The 17,651-nt window shown below is 34.4% G+C and overlaps 1 protein-coding gene across 1 annotated transcript in view; it reads right to left on the minus strand.

The window, feature by feature from the left end:
• itga3b (integrin, alpha 3b) overlaps positions 1-17,651 on the minus strand; it is a 95,688-nt gene that overhangs the window by 37,247 nt on the left and 40,790 nt on the right. The window contains exons 2-6 of the mRNA XM_056469569.1: positions 11,043-11,179; positions 6,180-6,256; positions 5,647-5,893; positions 3,400-3,504; positions 557-761 (exon numbers count right to left, since the gene is read on the minus strand). Coding sequence (XP_056325544.1) covers positions 557-761; positions 3,400-3,504; positions 5,647-5,893; positions 6,180-6,256; positions 11,043-11,179 — 771 coding nt within the window. The remainder of the gene's footprint in view (positions 1-556; positions 762-3,399; positions 3,505-5,646; positions 5,894-6,179; positions 6,257-11,042; positions 11,180-17,651) is intronic.

Here is a 17,651-nt window from a genome sequence, read left to right on the forward strand (position 1 = left end):
GCAGTGGTTTTCATATTTATGTAGAAAATAATAATTCTTGTAGCATTTTATTCCTTTAAACTTTTTCATTTGTAAAGATATTTGCGTATTGCTGTACATCCTGCATGTTTTAAGCAATATTTAAGCGAGGCGCACAACTAACGTGCTCTGTGCTGGACCTGCTCTCAGCTGAAAAATAAGCTATTTGAAATTTAAAATTCAGATTTAAAAAAAATAATAATAATAATGTTACCCTCTTCTTCAGAGAAGAAGAACTGACGCCGAGTTTGCAGTGTTAAGCAAAGCCAGCATGCATACAGTATGTCTCATTTAAAAAGATGGTATCGGATCAGTTTATGGTTTCAAATACTCCCCGATACCAATGCCAGAACATCTGCAGTATCAGCGAGTATTTCTGATACTAGTATCAGAACAACCCTAATAACATACCTTGGAATGTCGCAACTGATCAATCAGAGAATTCCAGATGGCTGCGTAACAAATTAATAATAATAATAATACACCTTTAATAACTCAAGCACAAAGATTATCATAACTGAGTTACACAGTGACCTACTCGTCATTGTTGAGGTCTGTTACTGCCAGGCAGCTGCCAAAGTACGACCCTATTTGTTCCCCTGTGATCGTCATCAGCGGGTTGAGTATCAAGTCTTGTTTTTCGGCCAGGATCACTGAACCCTTGAATTCATCTCTGGGAGCCCCCGTCACCACAGTGAACACAGAGCGATCCAGTAACTTTATGTCCTCCAGCACAGAGTAACCTGAACATAGACATGAGAACAGTCAATCATCTGTGTGCAACCAGCAGCTCATAAACAGTGAAACTGAAGCTTGTCCAGCTACTATTATGTTCAGTTGCAGTCAAGAGACGCTTTTGAGAAAGAAGTCAAATGATATATATACAGTTGAAGACGGAATTATGAGCCCTCCTGAATATTTATCCACAATTTCTGTTTAATGGAAAGATTACTTTCAACACATTTTTAAACATAATAGTTTTAATAACTCATTTCTAATAACTGATTTATTTAATCTTTGCCATGATGACAGTAAATAATATTTGACTAGATATTTTTCAAGATACTAGTATTCAGCTTTAAGTGCAATTTAAATAATACCGACCTTAAAATGGGCTAAAAATATTGACCTTAAAATGTTATTTAAAAAATGAAAAACTAGCCGAAATAAAACAAATAAGACTTTCTCCAGAAGAAAAAATATTATAGGAAATACTGTGAAAAATTCCTTGCTCTATTAAACATTATTTAGGAAATATTTAAAATAGAAATTCACAAGAGGGCTAATAATTTTGACTTATGTATAAAAAATGTACATGTGATGCAGTGCAATGCAAAATAATCAACAAAATATATCTGCCAAAAAAACAAAACCCCAAAAATTAGGGTGATAAAAACAAACAGCATTCCAATAAATACAAATTTTGCTATTATGAAACTGTAGCTTGTCAACTACTAGTTCAGCTACAGTCAGAGAGAATACAAAGTTAAAATACAATAAACAGAAATGTAAACAAAGTCTCATGTAAGTGTACCAAAGTGAAAATTAAAAGACGTCATATTTTGAACTATATATTTACTGATCACATTATTATTTAATAAATCGACACTAAATATTGATTTAAACTTATTAGTAATTATTATAATAATTTATATAAGCAAATTATTGACAAATGCTAATCAAAATAAAATATATATAATAAAAATTAATCAAATGAACTAATAAAATTATTGTAAGATTACTGATGAATGTTATTCAAAATAAAAAATGTAATAATAAAAATTAATACAATTATCTAATAAAATTGTTGTAAGATTACTAATAAATGCTAATCAAATTAAAACAAAGTATAGAATTAAAATACTATTGTAAGATTACTTATAAGTGAAAGTAATAAAACTTGATTGATTTTTGAAAAATAATGATGATGTTATTGTAAATTAATTGATAATTTAACAACACTAGTAGTGAAAGACTGCAAGTAATGCACACAATATTTTGATAGGAGAATTGTATAATTCAGTTAGATATATAGAAAAAAATACATTCGTCTAATTTAGGGAGACAGAATTAGCTCAACTAAATTTAAACAAAAACACAAATAAAATCATATACAGTATACAAATTATTGTAAATGATTTCAACGATATGCTATCAACAAAAATACTATCAATCATTCATTCATTCAATTTCCTTCAGCTTTATTCATCAGGGGTCGCCATAACGGAATGAACCGCCAACTTATCCAGCATATGTTTTACACAGCTGCAACCCAGTACTTAGAAACATCCATACACATCCATTCACACACATACACTATGGCCAATTTCAGTCATTTATTCATTTTCTTTTTGGCTTAGTCCCTTTATTAATCAAGGGTAGCCACAGTGGAATGAACCACCAACTTATCAAGCATATTTTTCACACAGCTGCAACCCAGTATTTGGAAACATCCACACACACACATTCATACACATACACTATGGTCAATTTCAGTCATTCATTCATTTTCTTTTTGGCTTAGTCCCTTTATTAATCAGGGGTAGCCACAGTGGAATGAACCACCAACTTATCAAGCATATTTTTTACACAGCTGCAACCCAGTATTTGGAAACATCCATACACACACATTCATACACATACACTATTGTCAATTTCAGTCATTCATTCATTTTCTTTTTGGCTTAGTCCCTTTATTAATCAGGGATAGCCACAGTGGAATGAACCACCAACTTATCAAGCATATTTTTACACAGCTGCAACCCAGTATTTGGAAACATCCACACACACACATTCATACACATACACTATGGTCAATTTCAGTCATTCATTCATTTTCTTTTTGGCTTAGTCCCTTTATTAATCAGGGGTTGCCACAGTGGAATGAACCACCAACTTATCAAGCATATTTTTTACACAACTGCAACCCAGTATTTGGAAACATCCATACACACACATTCATACACATACACTATGGTCAATTTCAGTCATTCATTCATTTTCTTTTTGGCTTAGTCCCTTTATTAATCAGGGGTTGCCACAGCGGAATGAACTGCCAACTTATCCAGGATATGTATTACACACCGGATGCCCTTTCAGCCACAACCCAACACTGGGAAACACCCATTCACTCTTGCACTCACACACATACACTGCGGCCAATTTTGTTTATTCAATTCACCTATAGCGCATGTCTTTGGAAAATTACAATCATTCACATCAAAATTACAAAATTAACATAACCACTCTGATTATTATTATTATTTCATTATAAAATATTGAAAGAACAGAGAAAAAACAGACAAGCACTCTATTTTTAAAAAAAAATTGTGTTATTTCACAACATTATCAACAAAGGAGTCAAAACCAAGTAGTACACACCTATGTAGATGTTGAACTTGTCCTCACCCAGTTTACCAAAGCTTCTCTCATTGGCATCGCCAGCGAAATCAGAGTCTGTGTCTCTGCACTTCATATGGACGGTGCCTATATGAACAGAACAATCCCATTTAATAACAATATGACCCTAAGGATGATCTGCACATGTGTTAATAGACTTCTGATTTGTTCTATACTGCAAGACGTATCGATACACTGTATTACAACAATAGGAGATAATGAACATGCATGCATCAATCATCATACTGTAATGATGGGATCTTCAAAATACAGTAAATAATTATTTATAATGTTTAAATGTATAATTATATGTTTAAAAAAAATTCAGATTGTTAAATTGTTTTATTAAAGAAGCAAATGCTTGAAGACGTCATAAGCCATCTATTTTCAAATATGTATTTCCTCTGCTGGTCAGATTAAAAATGTCAGACATGTTTCTCACTTGTTCAGATAAGATTTTCCAGTAAAGCATTCTTATTTGGGTCAAAATGTCAAGATATACAATCTCAAAGCACAATATTCACCCTGGTGAAGTGACCGACAGCCATACAAACAATAACACATTAGATTCATCTGTGCTAAGGGGCCACACAGACGCTCAACCCATATAAATAATGAATTAAAAAATGACTATTGCTGCTTGTTCAAACTACTTATTTAAAGGGGTTATTTTTTTGGTCGGGGTGGGGGGGGGGCATACCTTAAATGTTTTATGTTCAATCCACTTAAATTTGTAAAATGATTATTTTGTGTAAGGACAACATGAAGGAATCATGTGGAACCAAGCATTTTTACATGGTATATTTCAGCAAATAACTGCAATTGCACATTTTAAACAGAGATGGTGACAAAAAAAACACAAAAATTTCAGCTCCAGCTTTAAAGGGCACCTATGGTAAAAAATCTACTTTTCAAGCTGTTTGGACAGACATATGTGCATGTATGGTGTATAGACCGTCATATTGGGGTGATATGAGCACACCCAGTGCTTTTTTTTTTTCAATTTAACAACATAAAAAACGGTGGACCAATTGGAGCGGTTTTCAAACCGACTGCAACTTTACGTAGGAGTGTGGTCCCCCCGCCCACCAATATTGATTGACAGGCGCGTCATCATATCCTCAGTTTGTTAATTCACGTCCGCCATTTTCAGTGTGAGTCGAAGCGATATCACTAAAGGAACACACTAGCTCTATTTTTATATGCAAGGCTCATTGGGCTCAACACAAGATCAATATTCTCCACATTATCGCTCTAATCGGAATTATTGGTTGTATCTTTAGGTAGGTTTGCAAACATGTGTACTTCTCATTGAGTCTACCTTATACTTCAGCCATTTGCATTTCTCACGATCCCAGAAGCTCCCTGTGATCTTAACTAGCATGCGTTTTAGAATTCTAAACATAGGTTTCTACCAGGGTACACTCAAGTCGACGGCTGGGCGCCGCGGACCGCTGCAGAAACCTATGTTTAGAATTCAAAAATGCGTGGCGCGACGATTCGGGACACTTCATGTTTCTGCCGCGCCACAGAGAGTGTCTGGTGTGCCGTGTCGCGGCTTCGAGAGGCGCATCCGGTGCCTCAGTCAAAGTTAATTCAGTGTGCGTGGTTATTAGTTTCGGTGTACAAGCTCGGCACTTGAAACGAGCACACAGTTGGCTGTAAAACTGTACAAAGACACAAATGATTTTGTACTCTCTGCTTGGTCTGTGTCCGATTCGTACATGTACGACTGATTGCTGAACCTTTCACTCCTGCTCCTTCTCTGTCTGCCTGTCAGACTCTGTTGCAAATGCAGAGCGGGTGAGCTCATGGCCCCGCCCCTTGTTACGTTGGCGGGAAGCCGAAACTAGTCTACATGTGAAGCAACACACCCATAAATCAGCGAACTGTGGACACGCCCCCAACATGACACTTTTTAACACATCATAATAAACAAATCTGAATTGTGTTTTAAACTGAACCTAAACTGGCACACTGAGAAGAACCATAATATTAATATTAAATCATAAAAAAGGGGTAAACTATGTGCCCTTTAAGACATTTTAACACTTTTTTAAGACCCCATGGACACCCTCCACAACAATATTTTTAATGAATTAATTTTATTATACCTGTTTTTTTTTTGTTTTGGCAGCTTTGCACTAAACCCATATTTGTGATGAAACATTCAGCAATTTTAGCAACACACAAGTGTCCACAGTCATATGCACTACAGCGGTAACTCACCCTGCCACGTGAAGCTGCCTGGTGTCCCAAAATACACGTCTTTCTCCGTCATGCCTCCTGATATACCCATGTTACACATGCCCTCCAGGTTCTGGTCGTAGTTGAAGTCGCACAGCTCGTAAGTTTCTGACTGCCAGTAATCCGACGGGTCGTAGCTCAGGTCATTGCCCCGCACGTAGCATTTACCCACCATTCGCTGCTGCTCTTCTGCGCCCAGCAGTTTTTTGACATATCGATGACCACATGCCTGCAAGCGCGGGAGACGACATAGGGAAATTTGAATAGTATCTGCTTTAGTTGTTTTACATCCTGACCAGAAATTATGTTAAGTATTGGCCTGCAGGGAAATGTTTTTTAAATGGTTTACTTCTAATACCAGCTGAAAATTACAGCAGGTGTCTAAAATCATGGATTGAGCTGAAGAACAGTGACCTGACCTGCTCGAATTTTGCACTTTAACCCATGTTTCATGCTCCTCTGAATAAATAGTTGATTATAAAACAAAAAGGAAGGAAAGATGCATGTCGTCTCACCAGCACACGTCCTCCCTTCCTCTGACTGGCCACAGTCACTCCTAGCCACATTCCCTCCAGCATATCCGTCGACTTTGCTAAAGGACAAACAAGCAAAAATAGTCTGAAAACATTCATTTATACAGTACATGTTATCTGGTGCTACTTACAAGCATATTCTGTATTTTCTGTTGTTGTAAAAATATTTAAATATTCTGAAATCAAGATCTATTTAATCTACGCCCCAAACCCAAATGACCAAGTATATCAAGGCTTCTATCTATCTATCTATCTATCTATCTATCTATCTATCTATCTATCTATCTATCTATCTATCTATCTATCTATCTATCTATCTATCTATCTATCTATCTATCTATCTATCTATCTATCTATCTATCTATCTATCTATCTATCTATCCATCTATCCATCCATCCATCCATCCATCCATCCATCCATATATCTATTATGGTTCTAGACAATGGGGTTGAGGATCCAATTGCAGCATTTTTATTAAACAAAAAGAATGGTCAGGCTGGTAACGGTCAAACACAAGAGTTAACAGTATTATAAAGGTCATGCCAAAGGAGTAGTCAAAAGCAGACAAGAGATCGGTTCAGGCGGCTAATGTCAGAAAATCATAAATAAGGCAATGATTTGGAAACACGCAAGGAAAACCAAGGTAAAGTAAATGCTTCGTAATGTGTACATATTAACAAGACTTACCAACTAGTGTGAGTGAGTGAGGTGTATTTATAGTCCTGAAAATCAGTGACGACAAACTTCAGCTGTGTGTGTGTGTGTGTGTGTAATCAGGGAAAACTGGAACAGGTGTGTGTGAGGTGCATGACAGTATGTGTAGTCTATTTGGTGGCAGATTTGTAGTTCTCTAGCAGTAGCTAGATTGCTGGTGATATATATATTTACAGTTGAAGTCAGAATTATTAGCCCCCTTTGATTTTTTTTCGTTTTTTAAATATTTCCCAAGTTATGTTTAACAGAGCAAGGAAATTTTCAGAGTATTTCCTATAATATTTTTTATTTAGGAGAAAGTCTTATTTGTTTTATTTCGGCTAGAATAAAAGCAGGTTTACATTTCTTTTAAACCATTAATGGTCAATATTATTAGCCCCTATAAGCTATATTTTTTCCGATAGTCTACAGAACAAACCATCATTATACAATAACTTGCCTAATTACTCTAACCTGCATAGTTAACATAATTAACCTAGTTAAGCCTTTAAATGTGACTATAAGCTGTATAGAAGTGTCTTGAAAATGTCTAGTCAAATATTATTTACTGTCATCATGACAAAGATAAAATAAATCAGTTATTAGAAATGAGCTATTAAAACTATTATGTTTATGAATGTGTTAAAAAAATCTCTCTATTAAACAGAAATTGGGGAAAAAATTAGCAGGGGGGCTAATAATTCTGACTTCAACTGTCTAAATAAAAATAAAACAGCTTTTAGTACAAGCGTTACAAAAAATATGATTTCATTACAAATGTTTACTCCTATAAGGAATATAGTCGTGAAAGTCTAAGTAAACCTAAGTGGTTTTTTATTTTAGTATATCAAAAATGATAATATGGTAAATAACAATAAATCAAACATAACAGGTTCTGAGTGCTTTTCTGAAATTTTAAAGCAAAATCATTATTGGCTAGAGCTACAATCTACACAACACTGCTGACATTAAACCTGAAATGTATAAAACTAATAAAATTCAGACCCACTACAAAGTATTACTGAAATGCTACTGTATGTGTCTGTTTAATTCTACAGGTTTACTTTACTCTTTCTGTGCCAAACGTATCATGTTAATTGTGAACTAAACACCTGCCAGCAAGACGAGCCCTCACAGAGGAGGAAAGCTGAAGCTCTTCTGAATACCATGCAGTCAAACAGCACTCAGACAGGTGATTTTATGGCTGCTGTGTTGAGGCTTGTTTTATGTCTAAAATTGGATTGGGGAATTTTGTAGAAATAGTTAAGGCTGTCTGAGCACTCCAGATCACTATTTTTAGAGTGATTTGAAGAGGTTAGACATATTATCTAATCTGTAAATGGAATGAATAACTCTTTGATCCAGCCCAGGCTCATGGAAATATGTTCCAGTACTTCAGTCTACATTTTTTGCTCCAGGTACGTTTTGTTTCACATTTCAGATAACAAATCCACTAGACGTTGTTGTCTATATGTTTGTGAATCTGATATATGTTACTTATTATGTTTTGTTGTACGTTTCAGATACGCGTCCTTCCATGAGAATGCAGGGCCTGTTGTTCAGATTTGATGAACTAGCAAACCACTGAGCTAAACCCAAACAATTAGTGTTTGGCGTAAGCAAGCGTAAATTAAAAGTGCAATGTGACCATTTAGTTTTACCTGAATTTTATTTAAAATATGTCTTGTGTCATATTATAGCCTTTATTTTAACTAGAAACTTCCTTCCCATGTGTGTTCAAGTAAGTTTTTTTTGCAGTTGTTTCACAGAAATGCATTGTTTCACAAAAATCTAAAATGTTGATTTACGTATTTCCAACGAGCCTGTTTCAACACTTTTTGCTCCTAAAGTTACAAAACAGCAAGCATAGGTAAACCCTCTACCCTACTGTTCAAAAGTTCAGGGTCAACAATTTTTTATTTTTAAGAAATCATAACTTTTATTTAGCAATAACACATTAAATTAACTAAAAGTTACAGTACAGCAGAATCTATACTGTAGTAAAAACAGCACAACTGTTCTTTACTAATAAAAAGAAATGCTCCTAAAGCAGCAAAACTTGTAAACAATGATGTTCGAAATAATGATGTTGAAAATGTAGCTTTGATCACAAATAAATTAGATTTTAAAACAGAATGTTTTTTTAATCATACAAATATTTCCCAATATTAATAAATTTATATTAATATTATATATTTTATTTTACATATTATATACATTTATTGCATTTTTAGTCGAAATAATGTTATAAATTTTTTTTTTTGTTTTCTATGGATGAAGATGTACACACTGCAAAAATGTGTTTCTTCCTTTGAGTTTTTGTCTTGTTTCTAGTCCAAATAACAAAAAATTCTTAAACCAAGAAGCATTTTCTAGACCAGCAAAACATATTGTCTTGTTTTAAAGGGCACCTATGGTGAAAAATCTACTTTTCAAGCTGTTTGGACAGAAATGTGTGTAAGTATAGTGTATAAACTGTCATATTGGGGGGAAATAAACACACCCAGTCCTTTTTTTCAAATTTAACAACATAAAAACGGTGGACCAATTGTAGCGGTTTTCAGATCGACCGAAACTTTACGTAGGAGTGCGATCCCCCCGCCCACCAATATTGATTGACAGCTGCGGGCATTAACATGTCCGGTAGTCATGTGTATAATCATATAATCAAGAGAGGACGAGCGCAAAGCAGCCGGGAATAAAAGGTGTGTTCAGTTCGCTAGGATCATCAATCATCATCAAACGTGATCAAGAGTGAGTTTCACAAGTTTAAAATGTTTTAAAACAGAGCATGTGTGTAATGAATTACAGCGATTCACTTCAGATGCACTTAATGAGCACAGCCGCGTGTCAGAACAATTATAAAGGAAGACGCTTCAATCGCAGTTTGTGGACGTTAAATCAGGTTTATTTTGTACATTAATATAAGAGATATCCATACAGCAGTGGATATTACCAGTATCATGTCACATATGCGTGCAAAACGACTGCAAAGCTTAACGCGCGCTCTCTCTCTCTCTCTCTCTCTCACACTCTCTCTCTCTCTCTGTGTGTGTGTGTGTCTGCGTGTCTGAGCTATGTGTGTGCGTCTGCGTGTCTGAGCTATGTGTGTGCGTGTATGTCTGCGCTACATTTGTGTGTGTGTGTGTGTGTGTGTGTATGTGCGCTATGTGTTTGAGTCCTTGCTGTGTGTGTGCGTGAACTTTGTAATGACATTGTGTGTGACTCATTGTTGCAAATAGACAAAAAAATGCATCAAATACTGATTGTTAAAGTTCTGTAGTATTTCTCACACACGTTACATGAGATCTGCTTCCTGAGGCAGCCGAGGGCGGCGATTGCTGACAGGCACGTGGGAACGGTGGGCGGGGAGGACTAGCCTTAAAGGGCCAGTACAAAAAAAACAGCAAAACCTTTTTTTCCAGCTATAATATAGACACTTCAAACAGCTATAATAAATAATCTGATGGGTGTTTTGAGCTGAAACTTTACAGACACATTCTGGGGACACAAAAGACTTATATTAAATATGAAAAAAAGGTGTAACCTATGTGCCCTTTAAGAAATAATGAGTCAAAATTAATTCTTTTTTTGTAAGCAAAATATGAAAAAAATACAAATATTCTTACCCCATTGGCAGATTATTTAACTTGTTTCAAGGAAAACTCGCTTCATTTTGGCATATTATTTCTGAAAACAAAACAATATTTTTAGCTTGTCTAGAAAATGTTTCTTGATTTAAGAATTGTTAGATATTTGGACAAGAAACAAGACAAAATCTAAGTAAGAAAAGCCTTTTTTGAAGTGCATTTATGTATTAGACTTAGATAATTGAAGTTTGTTCCTCGCCACTGTCGCCACTGGCTTGTTTGGTTTGGGACTTGTGGAGCTGCGTATTGATGGATTTGCTCTTCAGTGTTTGGACTTTCAGCAGTGACATTTAAACCACACTGAACTGAACTAAACTGAACTTCAGCTCTGAAAACTGAACTGACACTGTTTCAGTTAACTATAATCTTCTATGTTAAGCTGCTGTGACACAATCTACATTGTAAAAGCGCTATAGAAATAAAGATAAATTGAATCGAATAATTAGTCTTACCAGAGTTTCCCGCAAGCATATCTTAATGATAGATCACATGAATACCTACGTGGACTGATGAGGTCCATACTCCCGCAGTCATCCTGGTTAATAGTGATGGGACAATAATACACGGCTCCGGTTTCATTAATTTTGAATTTACTGAGTTGAGGCTGGGCTTTTTCTTGAGGGGCTCCGACTAACAGCCTGCAGAGGAACAAAAAACACTCAATGAAACACATAAATACAACAACAGTGAGGCATATAAAGCTTTTCTTCAGAATACAGGCTATTTTCTAAAAGTGAACAATTAATCTATGCATACTTTTAGACCTCATAAATACATTTAAAAGGATTTTATTATGTTTTCCACTTAATTTACTGCACAATGTTGTTGTTTGACCATAAAACATATCTGCAGAGTCACACGTCACTCCAGCAAGAGTTATTCTCTATATCCTTAACACCGTTTCTGACCTCCCTCAAATGCCTCAATTGTAACCCTGAGATTTTGTATAATGGTGACATATTTTGGAAAGACAGCAGCAGCTTATTTGCATTTGAAAACATGAGGAATTTTATGTTGAAACTTCACAGACACCTTTTAGAAACAACCAAGACTTACATTACATTTAAAATAGGTCACCATATATGCAAATATCCTAATGTTCCAGTGACATGCCAACCTTAACTCTGGTGAACTCAATGCTACATCTAAGTACATATTTCTGACCACAAAAAAATCTGAGTACAGAATATAGAATATAAAACTGAATACAATGCAAGGGTTAAGCTCCACCCCTACAACCTCATGCTTATCTGAATGCCACACCCACAAATCAACATCCAATCAGCAACTGCTGCACAGCACAAAGTCTCCGCCCTATCGTTTATCTTTGTCTTAATCTGTTATGGATGTATGTCACAATAAAAAACACAGAAGAAAATATCTGTTCCTAGATCAGTTTTCAATCAGTCTCTATTTCGGAGGTCGTCACAGCAGAATGAACCGGCAACTATTTCAGCATATGTTTTACGCAGCGGAAGCCCTTCCAGCTGCAACCCAGTACTGGGAAACATGCATATGCACTCGTTTACACAAACACACACACACACACATACACTACGGCAAATTTTAGATCCTTCAATTCATCTATAGTGCATGTCTTTGGACTGTGGGGGAACCGGAGCACTCTTCTAGCTGTGAGGTGACAGTGCTAACCACTGAGCCACTTTGCCGCCTCTGAGCAGCTCATTTGCATTTAAAAACATGAGGAATTTTATGTTGAAACTTCCCAGACACATTCTAGAAACACCCAAGACTTACATTACATCTAAAATAGGTCACCATATATTCAAATATCTCTAGAATAAAAAAAAACTGCACGTAATGACAAATACCCCTGTAAAAACACAGCACAAGTGTCAAAGCTCAAAGCTGAAACTTCTGTCAACGTTTACTCACTTGCCACAAACCTGTTTGAGTTTTTTCTTCTTCTGTTGAACACAAAAGTAGATATTTTGAAGAATGTTGGAAATCTGTACCAATTGACCTCCTTGGGGTCCTATCATACACCAGGCGCAAGATGTGTTTTGCATGATTTGTTGGTATTTTCAGACCAATGCAACAGTAATTTTCCTGTTTTGCGCCACAGTGTTTAAATAGCAAATCCATTTGGGCTGCTTTGAGGACTCATGGGTGTTCTGGTCTAAAATAGAGGTGTGTTAAGGTGCATTGTTGGAGCTTTGCTATTTTGAGAAACTGAAATAGACTGCGCAATTGACCAGCTAAAAGTGATCCAAACGCTTACACATTGCTTAATACACACTGGATGTACAGCAATACGTAAATATCTTTACAAATTAAAAAGAATTAAAAGATTAAAATATTACAAAAATTATTATTTTCTACATAAATATAAAAAACATTCTTCATCCCAGGTGGCTTTTTTCAGTTTATTCATGACAATCTGCATTTGTATAATGTTATTATTATTAGTAGTAGTAGTATTTATTATATGCATATTTATATTTGTTTCAATAAAAACAAGCTTAGATTTGCCCACCTGTCGGGTTTTGGACTAGATGGGGCATAAGAACAGGACATGTGTTTGGATATTACTCAGTTTTTTTAGCACATTTCATTATTATTGTTTATTTATTCGTTTGCTGGAAATTAGAAATGAATTTAAAAATAGTTTTTAACTGAATCTTTGAGCTTAACAAACTAAATTAAATATGTAGGCTAATGGATGTCTTCAGGGGAGTGCGTACAACACCGTTTCCTTATCCACAAAAGTAAAGGAGTAAAGTAAAGAGAGAAAGTAAAGAGGTCGAATGGAGGAGGCTCGTTCTTTATTCTTGCACTGCAGATGCTCTGTTTAACTGTTTTCTCGCTAGTGAAGCGTTCAGTTCTTCCACTTACAAAGTCCGCCATGTACATAGCAAATGCACCATGGAGCGACGCAACCAACTCTTAAAGGGAATGGAAGATGAAACTCTGGTTGGTTAAATACACGTTATGCTCAAAACACACCCATAACTCATTAAGAAAATAAGCACAAACGCTGTTAGACCATGCGCCACAGCGCAGAGCGTATTTTTCCGTCCTTAAAATGGCAAAAGAGAATTCGGACATGCACTTAATGCTTTTGCGTCCTGCGCATTAGACTTTGCGCCGAGATCATTAAAATAGAGCTCATAGTATTTATTTTTCCTCCTATAGATTTCAATGTTCTAAAATTCTTCAAATGATCTTTTATGTTCCACAGAAAAATGAAACATAAAGGCTTGGAACCACTTGAGTATATGTTCATTTTGAGGTGAACTATACCTTTAAAAGTCACATTTAATCGAACAAACCTGACATGATGATGTATAGCTTTTTTTTTTTTTACATTTTGAGCTCAAAAAAGAAATAACTCAAAACAAATCTAGCACACAAGTCACTCATTTGCATAAAATCTAGGGCTGGGCGATATGGCAAAAAGGCAATCTAGATAATTATTTTCCTTATTGAATGATAACGATGTTTATTTCGATATTTGTTGTTAAAGCTTCCAGATTTAAAAGAGTACCACAACAATGACTGAAGCCACAAAAATTAGAGGGTCCATTAAACAGCATGACATTTTCAGCTGCAAAATTTTCAGTGTACATCTCTAATATCAACACACTTTCAGATTCTCATTGTTGCACATTTCTGCTGTGTCACTAACTCTTAAATCAATATAGAGTAAAAAAGTCCAGAGCTTATTATTGTTATATTGACATAAATTTCAATATAATATCGTTTATCGACCCAGCCCTAATAAAAACATGATCAAATTAGAGTAAACACTGATGTGTAGATCTTGGTATATAAGGAACGGAGGATTAAAGACAGCAAACAAGCTCAGACCTGAACTAAAGGAGCAAAGCAGACCTTTTATCTCTTATTTTCTCTCTCTCCTCTTGCAAGCTGTAGTTATATAAAATGATCAATAAGAGTCATCTTGTAACCAACAAACCAAATCCCTTTATGGCAGCCTATCGCTTTATGGGATGTTTACTATCTCTGATTTGGACCTATAGTTAAATAAATAAATAAATTAAAAAAAAAAAAAAAAAAAAAAATATATATATATATATATATATATATATATATATATATATATATATATATATATATATATATATATATATATATATATATATTAGCCCCCCTGTTTATTTTTTCCCCAATTTCTGTTTAACGTAGAGAAGATTTTTTTCTACACATTTCTAAACATAATAGTTTTAATAACTCATTTCTAATAACTGATTTATTTTATCTTTGCCAGCTTATAGTGACATTTAAAGGCTTAACCAGGTTAATTAGGTTAACTCGGCAGGTTAGGGTAATTAGGCATGTTATTGTATAACGTTGGTTTGTTCTGTAGACTAATTAAACAATATATAGCTTAAAGGGCCAATAATTTTGACCTTAAAATGTTATTTAAAAAAAAAACAGCTTTTATTCTAGCCGAAATAAAATAAAAATAAGACTTTTTTCAGAAGAATAAATATTATAGGAACTACTGTGAAAATTTCCTTGCTTTGTTAAACATAATTTGGGAAATATTTAAAAAAGGAAAAAAGAAATCAAAGGGGTGCTAATATTTCTGACTTCAACTGTATATAAAAAGTACCTATTTTTCAATTATTTCATAAGTGACATTTAACAAAGCAAGGGAATATTTTGCAGTATTTCCTATAACAAAAATATGTTTAATTACTAAATTTCACTATTATACAGCAAAAGAAGACTAGTAATTGTGACTTCAACTATATACTGGTATAAACAAAGTGAAAAGACATCAGAGAAATATGTTGTAAAGCTGAATATAAGGTGTATAAATGATGTTTGCTCTTTTTTATGACTCAGGGCTTCAGATTCATGCTTTGCTTTGACCTTCACAGACAGACCGCGTCACAGACGGGGGATTTTATGGGGGTTGCTAGGTAGCAAGAAAGTGGTACGTTTACATAGTAAACAGTGAAAACTGGTATTTGAGCTCAAACAGAAAATAAATCAGGCAAACTGCTTAGTTAAATCAAAGGGGAAACGAGTTCACACTACTGTTTGGGTGATTTGTTTGGGTCGTTTGAGTCGAACTAGCAGGCTAACATAATGACAGGTGTTCCAAATTCAGAGTTGGACTCTGGCATGTTTATTGTTCTACACTTACAGGACTGACATCTCAAATTTTAGTTTGATATTACTTTTTAAGGATATCACACTTGCATATAGGCATATTTAAAACCAAAATATCCACTTTTTTGTGGGCTCTTAAAGGGATAATTTACCTAACAATGAAAATTATGTCACCATTTACTCACCCTTTACTTAACTGAACAATTAAGAGTTGCTTTCTTCTGTTAAAAACAGAAGAAGATATTTTGAAAAATGTTGAAAACCTGTAACCATTGACTTCCATTTGTTTTTTCCTATGGAAATCAATGGTTACAGGTTTTCAGCTTTCCTCAAAATATATCTTTTAAAGTTTAACAGAAGAAGAGACTGGTGACAATTTTGAGTAAATTTGCGCTTTTGGCTGAACAGCCTTTTTAACTTGTAACCAAACTTAAAGGGACAGTTCACACTAAACTGAAATTTCTGTCATAAATTACTCAACCGTTTAATTGTTCTAAACAAGGTTGAGTTTCTTTCTTCTGTTGAACACAAGATAAGATATTTTGAAGAATGCTGAAAACCTGACACCATTGACTTCTATAGTATTTGTTTTTTCCTACTATGGAAGTAAATGTTTACGAATTTTCAGCTTTCTTTAAAAAACCTTCTGTTATGTTCAACAGAATAAAGAAACTCCCAACAAAACACTTGAGGGTGAGTAAATAGTTAGTACATTTTCATTTTTTGGGTGAACTGTCCCTTTAGGCACACACTAAACACATATACAGTAGGCTTTCAGGCCTTTAAAATATATTTATTTGGCTTTTGCTTGCTATAGTTATCTATAATTACATGCTTATTTCCATTACTTTATACTTTTCTCTTCAAGCCTGATTTTTTTATAGCGACATTTACTCACCCTTTACTTAATTCAAACAATTATGAGTTTTTTTCTACAGGTAAACATGCAGTAAATTAGCATTTTTGGCTGAACTATCGCTTTAACTTGTAAACAAATTTTAAGGGGAGTTCACACAAAACTTTCTGTCATAATTTACTCACCCTTTACTTGTTCTAAACAAGTTTGAGTTTCTTTCTTTTGTTGAACACAAGATAAGATATTTTGAAGAATGCTGAAAACCTGTACCCATTGAATTCCATAGTATTTGTTTTTTTGTACTATGGAAGTAAATGTTTACGTATTTCCAGCTTTCTTCAAAATATCTTCTTTTATGTTCAACAGAATAAAGAAACTCCTCCCCCCCACCAAAAAATAGTACATTTTCATGTTTTCGGTAAACTGTCCCTTTAAGCACACACTAAACACATTTAGTAGGCTATCAGGCCTTTAAAAACGATTTATTCGGCTTTTGCTTTCTATAGTTGTCATTAATTGTATGCGTATATCCATTGCTTTATACTTTTCTCTTCAAGCCTGATTTACTATATTTGATGTGATTGCCATTGTACTTTTATTTGTAAAAACAGGAGACTCTGAGTACACAAGATGAAACAGTCATGATCTTTTTTACATCTACAGTTTAAGTCAAAATGATTAATTTTTTATTTCTTTTTCAAATATTTCCCAAATGATGTTTAACAGAGCAAGGCATTTTTCACAGTATTTCCTATATTATTTTTTCTTCTGGAGAAAGTCTTATTTGTTTTATTTCGGCTAGAATAAAAGCAGTTTTACATTTTTTTAAAACCATTTTAAGGTCACTATTATTAGCCTCCTTAAGATATATATTTTTTCTGATAGTACACAGAACAAACCATCGTTATACAATAATTTGCCTAATTACCCTAACTGGCCTAATTAACCTAGCTAAGCCTTTAAATGTCACTTTAAGCTGAATACTAGTATCTTAAAAAATATCTAGTCAAATATAATTTACTGTCATCTTGGCAAAGATAAAATAAATCAGTTATTAGAAATGAGTTATTAAAACTATTATGTTAAGAAATGTGTTGAAAAAATCTTCCTTCCTTTAAACAGAAATTGGGGGGAAAAATATACAGGGG

The sequence above is a fragment of the Danio aesculapii genome, chromosome 12 (genome assembly GCF_903798145.1).
Source record: "Danio aesculapii chromosome 12, fDanAes4.1, whole genome shotgun sequence".
NCBI lineage: Eukaryota > Metazoa > Chordata > Actinopteri > Cypriniformes > Danionidae > Danio > Danio aesculapii.